The 10,840-nt window shown below is 39.3% G+C and overlaps 1 protein-coding gene across 1 annotated transcript; it reads left to right on the top strand.

Moving 5' to 3' along the window:
* The first annotated feature begins 1,389 nt into the window (after positions 1–1,389).
* On the top strand, positions 1,390–9,493 carry LOC128398866 (vomeronasal type-2 receptor 26-like). Its single transcript, XM_053360128.1, has 5 exons — positions 1,390–1,722; positions 3,399–4,052; positions 5,128–5,343; positions 5,823–5,949; positions 8,377–9,493. The coding sequence occupies exons 1-5, from the start codon at positions 1,390–1,392 to the stop codon at positions 9,276–9,278; spliced, it is 2,232 nt and encodes a 743-aa protein (XP_053216103.1). The 3' UTR covers positions 9,279–9,493.
* Positions 9,494–10,840: the final 1,347 nt, after the last annotated feature.

The following is a 10,840-nucleotide window of genomic DNA, read 5'->3' on the forward strand; positions in this document are numbered from 1 at the left end:
TTCCTAAAGGAGTCCACACCCTCCATTTAGGAATTGCTGTTAAAGTAATAATTAACTACACAATTAGCTAGTCAGAAGGGCTGTCATTTGTTATGATATTCAGCCAAACCCCTGAGGAACTTCTTTGGCTGTTAGCAGAACAGAGAGCAAAGAGTGTGAAGGTGAATAAATATATCCAGTAAAAGTCAGGGATATGGAGTGGCGCTGGGTACACACAGGGGTTCACAGCTCTGCTCTTGGATACTCCAGCCTTCAGACTTCTGTACTGAGGATGGTGGTTGTAGTCATTTTGCTGCTGGCTCTGCTTCCTCCAATGGGATGCCAGACTCATGCTGTTCAGTGCAATATCTGTTACCCACAGCCTCCACTTCACAAATATCATCAACAAGGAGATTTCATAATTGGTGGAATTGCTTATGATGCTGGTGTCATGCTCAGTGAACTAGCCTTCAGGGAAGAACCCCTGCCAACATTGACAGAACCATTAGTGTAAATCTTTTCTTTCCAAGTATTGTATTAATTTATTTTATATAATAATAAGATTCCACTAGGACAATTTGTGCTAGAGCTGCAGCTAAAGAACACAAAATGGAAGCATAAATCCTATCCACCAAAAGCTAGTGTGAAGTGAGATGCTGCAAATTAATGCAGCATAAAGTTACACCATATCTAAACCCTGTTCGGCAGCAGGGCTCCTGCTGCTACTCTGTCCATGCCTGGCTGAGGGGGAAAAGCATACTATGCTAGATTGCCAGGTCACATGACCAACTGAACATGCTTAGGATCTAGCAAAAGTTCTGCTCTCTGGTTCCACCTCTGCCTTGCCCCTGGCATGCTCCTTTTTTCAGTCTTAGACCAGCTTGGCTCAACCAGCTTCATCACAGCCATCAGAACCCTCCATTTTCTATGATGACTAAGTTATGCTCATGTATGCTAAGCTGAACTGGGGTTGAGGAATTAATACCAACTGAGCAAGTTTAAGCCAGAGATCCAGTGAATTCTAAAATGCTCATCCTGGTAGATCTTGCCATAGGATTGCCTCCCCAATCTGCTCCATCTTCACCAGTTAAAAAAAACAAAAACAATAAACCTACCATCCCATCTGTTTTGTTAAAATATAACAAAACAGATGGGATGGTGGGGTGGTTTTTTTGGGGTTTTTTTGCTTATTTTCAAAAAAGCTTTATAATAAAATAAATGATAAAAATCTAAAAACTTATTTTAATCAGAATGGAGAGTTTTATATTGTAAATGTGACTGCTTACATAGTTAATTTTTTTATATTTATGCAGGCCACCTTATAATTATATCCAACTTATATATAAATACTGTAATAATTGATTGTTAATAAAAGAGACACAGAAAACATTGGTAATAACTAAACTAAGTATGAAATATCCTTCTGAAAAAGAATCTCACACTTCTTTCAGCATAGTCCCTAAGCATTACCAACACATCCTGGCTTTGGCATTCACAGTCAAAGAGATCAATGAAAACCCTCACCTCTTACCCAATCTCACTTTGGGCTTCCACATCTATGACAGCTATTGCAATGCAAGGAGGACTTATCATGCTACAATGCTACTTTTATCCACAGAGGAGAGATTTATCCCTAACTACATATGTGAGCAACAGAAAAATCTAATAGCAGTCGTTGGAGGAGTGGATGCCCCAATTTCCATTAATGTGGCAACAGTCTTGAAAAACTATAAAGTTCCACAGGTAGGAGAGCTCTGCCTTTCTCTTTCCCTCCCTTTATGTGTCCTCCCACATTTCCTATTCTATTATTTCCAGACATTAATGTGAGTCTTAAAAATACGGAGACTTCCTTTTTTATGAATCTCACATGCAAACTGAGTTTTAGGATCCTGTTTCTGATATGGTTTTTAAGATGCTGTGAGTGCTGCTGTTTCTTTGTGTTACTTTATTTATTTCAGGAGTTTAATTGTGCAATTTTGGGTTGCTAGTTGACATGGCTGGAAATGATTTTTTCCTCTCAACCTGATTGGCATCTGGTTGGGGTTTGTTTCATATTTCCTTATTTCACTGCTGTCATTTGTCAAATAACGTGCCTAACTGGGCAATAAGAATTTTCTTTTGTGTTACTGTATTTATTTCAGGAGGAGTATAAAATGCAATTTGGGGTTACAGGACTGGAAATGAATTTTTTTCTCTCAACTTGATTGGCATTTGGTTGGGGTTTGTTTCATGTTTCCTTAGTAAAATTGTGTCCTTTTTCGTTAGGTGGAAGAAAATTGTTTGTATGTTTGTATGAAGGGGGAAATGGCATCAGGCAGGATCAACATAGTATAGGGAGCCCCCATAAGGGGCCATGAGATGGGCTTGGGCTGGTACAAATCCAGCAGATCCGTTTCATCGTCATGGAGCTTGTGGAATATGAACTGATCCTGTCGCTAATGGCATGCCAAATATTACCCTTCCTGCTGGTGTTAATCAAAATTTGGTCTGATTTTATCCTATAACCGTTGTACAGTCTGATTATTTCGCTTCTCTCATTGGTCAAAAAATGTGTCAATAAGAATTTTGCTCTGAGAATGTTGCTGTAATCAAGCAATTATAGATGCAAACTTTGAGCAAGGAAATCCACAGTGCATTTCCTCTCAGTGCAGAAATCTGCTTGATGGCTATTGATAATTGTATATTCTTTCAGCCATGAATGCCTAACTCAAGCATTGGAATAGTCAAATTCAGTACCTGACGTTGTATTTCTAAGGGTTGCTAATACAATATATGGGTGTAATTCACTGGAAAAATCCATTTATCAGTGGAAATTGGAGCGGGGTGGGGTGGTGTTGGTGTTTTGGGTTGGGTTTTTTTGCAATTTTCTTGCTTGATTTGCCCTCAAACTTGAAAATATCTGCTGGGGTGCGGTTCCCAATCCTCTATAACAGATATATTTCATTCTTCATAGAGATGGAATTGTGAGAATTCATTCTCTGATGGATGGCTATCTATCCTGGGTGCCTTAGTAGAGATTCTTGCTTTGCAAGGGCTTGGACTAAATGACTCTTGGGGTCCCTTCCAACTCTACAATTCTATGAGATTCTATAGTTGGCTTCCATCAGCAGAGGTGAAAGCACTGGTTTCCAATTTCCATAAATGGATTTGAAAACTTTAATATACAATATGCATTCTATTATTATCGCCTTTCTTTTTCTCCACTAAAATTCCTTTAGCTCATATACGGCTCTGCTCCACTGAAGACAGATGGAACCCCAGTAATTTCTTTCTACCAGATGGTACCTAATCAAGCACTTCAATACACAGGAATTCTCTCTTTGCTTCTTTATTTCAAATGGATATGGATTGGAGTACTAGTAATGGATAATGAAAATGGTGAAATTTTTTTACAAACTGCTTTACCAAAATTTTCCCAGAGAGGTGTCTGCTTTGACTTTATAAAAACAATGCCTATCTTTATGTCCACCTCTGAATTGGCTGGAATTCTTGAAGATGGATTAAAAATACATAATGAACTTATGAATAGTACAGCCAGTGTGGTTGTGTTTTATGGTGAATCTTATTCCATGTTGATTTTGAGATGGATTCCGTATTTTGCAGAACATCCACCAAGTCTACCAAAGGGATTAGTGTGGATAACAACAGCTGAAATGGAACTCACTTCCTCAGTTTATCAAAGGGATTGGGAAACAGAAATATTCCATGGTGTCCTGTCCTTCTCAATCCATTCCAATGACTTATTAGCATTCCAAGCATTTGTTGAGAACCGAAATCCTTTAAACACAAAAGGAGATGGTTTCATCAGGGACTTCTGGGAACAAGCCTTTAACTGTGTATTCTCAGATCCAAATGTGGAAGATGTAAAGGGGAATATTTGCACTGGGGAGGAGAAACTAGAGAGCCTTCCTGCTCCATTCTTTGAGAAGACCATGAATGGCCACAGCTACAGCATCTACAATGCTGTCTGCGCTGTAGCCCATGCTTTGCATTACATGTCTTCAACTAGATTTAAATATGAAGCAATGGAAAGAAGAGGTGGATGGAAGTATCATAATCAACAGTTGTGGCAGGTAATATACTAAACATTGTCAAGAGGCAGATCAACATAAGTGTGCTACAATAGTTATTAATTTGCATCAATTTCTTCACATCCTAATGTATTTAAATATCACTTTAATACCCTTTCCCCCTTTCTGTCCTTAAATTCCTAGAAGGTTTCCAAATTACTATTTGATTTCCTCAATCAGCCAAGTTCACCCAACTGGTTGCGCCCTCCATATGTTGTTGGACTTCAATTCCCATCTTCCAGGCCATTTTCCATGCTGACTGGTGCTAATGGCATTTGTAGTGAAAGCCCTGTTATATATTTTGTGATAGGTAGCCATTCTGTTATGAATTTTGTGCATCTGATTCATTTTGTTAAATTACTGAGCCTGACCCAAGCCTTCTGGGAGCAGATCTACATGAATATGTATGTCCCTTGAAGTCACATATTTTATTTAAAAATAATAACATATTATGGTGTCAGAAGTAGGCTTGTTTGCTGACTCAGTTAGCCCAAACTGAAATGGTGTTGGCATTAGAGACTATTAAAATACTAACCGTATAGTTCAACACTCTTGAAAACATAGAAACAGAAGCTTTAGAACCTAAAGTGCTTTAAAGTCAATTTATTATAATTTCCTTTGCCTTCTTTATTAAAATTTATTACCCTTGGTATAGGTTTTTATATTCTCATCTTGTATTTTGTGTTGTATTTTGCAATGCTACCTTCCAAGTGGCTGCATATGCATGAATAAGTATGGCAGTTGAATCACATATTAATTTTTTTAAGAAATACTGTATGGTGTCCAAAGCAAGCTTGTTTTCTCACTGAGTCAACACAAACTAAAATGGTGTTGGCCTTATTGACTATTAAAACATTGTGCTTCAACACTTTCAAAAATGTAGAAACAGAAGCTTCAGAACCTAACGTGCTTTAAATTGAATTTATTAGAATTTCCTCCTCCTTTTCTGAATTATAAAGAGTGAGCTTCTTTATCATGAATACTTTCTCACTCAAAAACCATAAACAAGGTATGACTTTACTATCAATGATCCAACTGCAGCCTTTTCTCAACTCTTCCCTTCTCCTCTTCAAACCAGCTACATAATTTTCTCAGACGTGTCTCTTTTAACAACAGCGGTGGGGACAAGATTTCCTTTGATGAGAATGGGGAGTTAGTGGCTGGATTTGATGTGATCAACTGGATTGTTTCCCCAAACCAATCATTTCATAGAGTGAAGGTTGGGAAGGTTGATCCCAACCAAGGGTTGACCATCAGTGGGGATGCCATAACTTGGCCCAACTATTTTAACCAGGTAACCATTTTAACCAGGTAAGCCTCAATGGTCACCCATTTGAGAAGACACCTGGTTCTCAGTAAGCACTTGCACTCTGCCCTGATGTGTAAATTTAGTAAAATCAGACAATAAGGAAATGCAATAAAATACTGAGGGTCTGATTTGGAACTTTTTAGAACATGGAAAAATTACATTGGATGGATGAGGAAGTTGTTTGGAGCTAGTATTAAAAAAAAAGATCCACATCTTGACCGGTTTATGTATACATGAAATCACAATCTATGCCATTAACCAAGCTCCATCCTTTCCAGAAGATGGTTTCTTAAAAATCTGTAGTACTATAATTATCATGTTAATTAAAAAAGGTGCACTTGCTAGCAGCATTTGTGACACATTACTGAAAGGAAGTATCACTTAAGTACACCTAAAAGTTGGCTTCAATATTCTAATCTCATAATTCTCAAAATTACTATTCTGGGCTCTCATGTATGGATTAGTCTCAGCCTCTTTCCTTATGTACTGAGCGGTGCCATCCCGGAACTAGGAAAAGAGTGAAAGATGGGGAGCCATTTTGCTGTTATGATTGTATCCCATGTCCAGAAGGGAAGATTTCGGCTCAGGAGGGTGAGTATTCTGCACAAACTGTATAGTTGAAAAGTGAATGGCTTTAGCTGGAATTCAGAGGAATGTGCCTATTCATTAACAACTTTATACCAGGTTTAGCATGTGATTGAAATGTTTGTTAATCCTGTAGGTAGTTGCTGAAAAAGAAACTGGTTTGTCTCTGTGATTATTTGCCTCAGAGTCCCTGTCAGGGAAGAAGGTGGGGCATTAAGTACAGTGGCTTTTGTACAGTAGCTAGATAATGGGCAGTACTAGTAACAGTTTATCAGAGAAGATAACTTCCAAATATTTGATCAAGCTTCAAACACACACAGACGCACAGAGAGAGAGATCAAAAATGGTTTTCTGACTTATCATCAGTGGCAATAAACCTGAAAGAAAATGTTTTAGCAATGAACTTAACTTGGTCCAGTCTTTGAAGAGTGTTTAGATCCTTCAATTGTTGCAAAAGCAGGAGACCAATTCTTTATGATGGGTAGACTCCACAATCTATCCATCTGACACAACACACAATGCTACAGATACATTTCCATGATAAAATGGAAATTTACAAAGATGGAAGGAAGAAATGAAGAATGAGCAGAATACATGATCAACCTAAACAGAGCAGTACAGGCGAAAATAATTGGAAATTCATAAAAAGAAAAATTTAGGGCTTTTTTTAATCCATTAAATTTTAATGGATCTTTTAATCCATTAAATTTAAAAGGGATTGCAACTTTTTGTTCCAGCACAGGAGGACTTTCAAAATTACTATGCTTTGCATTTTTCTATGTGAATAATTTTTAGCAATTTAATAAGGTGAAAATAATATATATCTAGTCTAGTGGTTAAAACGTGAGGTTTTTATCTGTGACACCAAGGTTTAAAGAACGCTTTCAATACCACACAAAATAGGCATAACTCCTAGCCTTATTTTGCTTACAGATGATTCTAACATACAATGTTCCTCGCAGATGTCAGTTAAAACTCCAAACACCACTTAATAGGGCTTTCACCAGACAAGACAGAAAACTTTTGTATATCAAATGTATGACATTGTACATTAGAATACAAATATCATTACACATGAAAAAAATAGCCGTTACAAATGTGATCCTCCTAAATCGAGGATCCTAGTTGTGCTTGGGACCCTTAAGCCACCCCCACGGGGGGTGTTGTTGCTAGGTGTGGCGATCACACAGGGCCCCCGGACGTTTCACGGTCTATTGACCCTGTGCCACCACTGCGGTTGCTTTCTTCACTGCTACCACCCCGTTTCTCACGGGGACACACGGAGTCCAGACAGTTGTTAACATAAACAAATAATCAAGTTTATTTTTAAATGCAGGAACAAGCGTATGGTTACAGTTTATTTTTCTCGTGTTAGTTTCCTAATCTTAGTTCCTAACAACTCCAAACTGATTATTCCAACTATCTATCTGACTCAAACTAACAATTCCTCTCACTCTCTCACAATACAACTCTACCAATCCCCTGCCTATTCCACCCTCTTCCTTCTCCAACACCCTAGCTTCAACTCCCAACTCCCAAACCTCAACTGACTTTCAAAATCTCCCACTCTATCTTTTACTCCCCCCTTGCATTCTCACTGGCCAATCACATCACACCCAATTTAACCCTTTACTTGACCCATCCTAGGAGGCAAACGCCACACTAGGCATGGCCCAAGCCGTGTCTGTTGGGCCCCAGGATGGCGCTTGGCTGTTTGGGCCAATTGGGGCGAGTGGCGTGATCCCAGGGACCTATAAATGTGGCAGCACAATGGGGGTGGGGCACTTGCTTCGCGCTGCTGAACACCCGCCCTCCCTCCCTATTTTAGGTGCTACTGTTTTGGCCTTGCTTTAGATTGGGTCGCCTGCTTTGGAGCAGGGGCTGGGTAGGAATTTTTCCATTTGGCAGATTGGCTTTAGCCACTTGGTTTTCACCTATCCCCTTAGCAATCATCACAATTTTGTAAGGTTTGGCGGTTAGGCATTGGTTTATAGAAATGTGTGGGAAGGAAGGTGTGGCCATCACCTGCCCCTCCAGAAATAGGGTATTCCGGTAAAGGAATCTGGGGGTCCTGGATCTCATCCGAAGTCCGCTTGAGGGGCTAGGGCCATGTCAGGACCACAGGAACACCAGGATGAGCTTCAATCGGTCTTCAACAATGTTGCTCCCTCATTTGGTGTTTACCCTTACAGACTGCCAGCCAGAGAGGCAGGAGTCAGTTATAGTCCCTGACCAATGCCTAGGACAATACCACTTAAAAAAGTTGTGGCCTAAATTTTGCACAAAAACTCAAAACTAAAATGATGTGTCCATTTAAAGTTATTTACTGGGAAAGGGCTTGGGGGCCTTGGCCACAACATAATTCAGGTAGACATGATTTCTACAGAATATGTGTTCATTTCTCTGATTAAGACCACATATTTTCTTTTTCAGATGTGAACAATTGTAATATATGCTCAGAAGAAAAATATCCAAATAATAATCAGGACATGTGTATTCCCAAGGTAACAACCTTTTTGTCCTATGAGGAACCTCTGGGCATCAGTTTAGCCTGCTTTGCTTTTACTTTTTCTGTGCTCACAGTTCTTGTCCTGGGAACATTTTTGAAGCACCACCACACACCCATTGTCAAAGCAAACAACAAAGACCTCACTTATATGCTGCTAATTTCTCTCCTGCTCTGCTTCCTTTCTGCATTGCTATTCATTGGACAACCTGAAATTGTGGCGTGCCTCCTCCGACAGACGGCTTTTGGCATTATCTTCTCAGTGGCTGTTTCTTGTGTGCTAGCAAAAACCATGACAGTGGTTTTGGCTTTCATGGCCACCAGGCCAGGATCCAGGATGAGGAAGTGGGTGGGGAAGAGACTTGCTATTGCCATTGTGGTTTCCTGTTCCTTTATTCAAGCAGGCATCTGTACTGTGTGGCTGGCATCTTCACCCCCATTTCCAGATGTCGACTTACACTCAGTCACTAAAGAAATTGTACTGGAATGTAATGAGGGCTCCGTGACTATGTTTTACTCTGTCTTGAGCTACATGGGCTTCCTGGCTCTTGTCAGCTTCACTGTAGCTTTCTTTGCCAGGAAGTTACCTGACAGTTTCAATGAAGCCAAGTTCATCACTTTCAGCATGTTGGTCTTTTGCAGTGTTTGGGTATCTTTTGTTCCAACCTACCTCAGTACCAAGGGGAAATACATGGTTGCTGTGGAGATCTTTTCTATCTTAGCATCCGGTGCTGGTCTGCTGGGTTGCATCTTTGCCCCAAAATGCTACATAATTGTCTTGCGGCCTGAGTTGAATGAAAGGGAACATCTAATAAGAAATAAGACCTGAGGAATTTGAGTGCATAGAATGCATGCACAGATTTCACAAGACAAGGGGTTAAAATTTTCTTGTTCTGCTATGTTAACTTCTTTCCTTTATCATATTGCGAGCTCCTGTGTTGAATAAAAATGTTTAATTGTACACTGCAATGGAAAATAAATCTGTAATGTGTTGGTATTTAGATTGTGAAGCATGACATGGAAACTTCTATTGAAGCTGAAGAAGAGTTGAGAAAAGAGTCTAGCAGTTTATGATTAAGTGGGGCTAAATCTCATCTAGGTCCATCACAAGGTGTTTAGCTTAGAATCACATGGAAGCTCTAATATTACAAGTCTATGCATATGCTTATCTATCTCCAAGAAAAGAGCCTCAGGCTAATGGAGACTGGAATGGAGGAAAGACAAAGCTTGGAATTTTAGCACTTGAAGATATATATATTGGAATCCAAGTGTGCTAAGCTTGGACAAGTATAATACATTATTCAACTATCTGAATGTAACTTTATTTGTTTCACGTTGCTTCAGAGTAAAGTTGTGTAGTAAATCTTTTGAACCATATTTTTGCACTGAAGAATTTTTATTTCGAATAGTCAGTTTTTATTCATATAATTTGCCTCCATATGTGCACTGTTAATGGCATCAATAGCCCGGGTTCTGAGATCTTTGGGGGAAGTCCTTTTCTTGTTCTTGCCACCCTCACAGGTTCACTTGTTAGCGAAGCAGGAGAGGGCCTTCTCAGTGGCTACACACAGACTTGGGAACTTCCTCCATAGAGAATTTAGATAGACTCTCTCCTGGTTGTCCTTCCTTAAGCAAGTGACAACAGCTGACAGCCAGACGAGAATACATATAGGGCTCTGTTGTAGCACCCTGCTTGTGGTTAACGCTTAGCTGGAATGAAATATTCAACGCAGCAATAGAGAAATTAAAATAATAATTTATTTGTCAGACAAATAAATGATAGGCACAGTGGTATATGGTTACCAAAAGCTCTGCCCACTCCAGCCCTGATGCCAGCACTTATATTTCCTCAGCACAGCCCCCTTGCTCCTCCTTTGGCTGCCTCTGTCCAATCAGCCTGGTTGAAATTCCTATTGGCTGTTTGCTAGAACCAATCATAAAAGATACACCCATTTCCTATTACCTTTTATGGGAGACAAAGAGCTATATTTCCTTCTATCTATAAATGGCAGACAAGTAGCCATATATCTTACATTTGCCTCGACAAGGCACCTTAATTAACATTTCACCTTTTGCCCTATTGCCCTATTACCCCTTCACTCCAAAACAGATGGCTAAAACAGATGGCTCATGGTTCTATCTAAACAGAGATCTTGGGTTCATATTCTCACATACCATCAATGAAATAAGAATCTAACATAAGAATCTAACAGTTCTTACTTTCTAAATTCTTTGCATAATTACATTTAAGCCAATATATTTCGTACATTAACATATATAGCTTTTTAGAAGGAAAGGAACTTAGTAAAAAAACAGTTTCAAAACAGCTTCAAAAGAAGCCTCTTCAGTTTACAATCCCCTTTCTTAGCCAGCTGCTGTTTCTATTAGCTC

The sequence above is a fragment of the Podarcis raffonei genome, chromosome 13 (genome assembly GCF_027172205.1).
Source record: "Podarcis raffonei isolate rPodRaf1 chromosome 13, rPodRaf1.pri, whole genome shotgun sequence".
In the NCBI taxonomy this organism is placed as follows: Eukaryota; Metazoa; Chordata; class Lepidosauria; order Squamata; family Lacertidae; genus Podarcis; species Podarcis raffonei.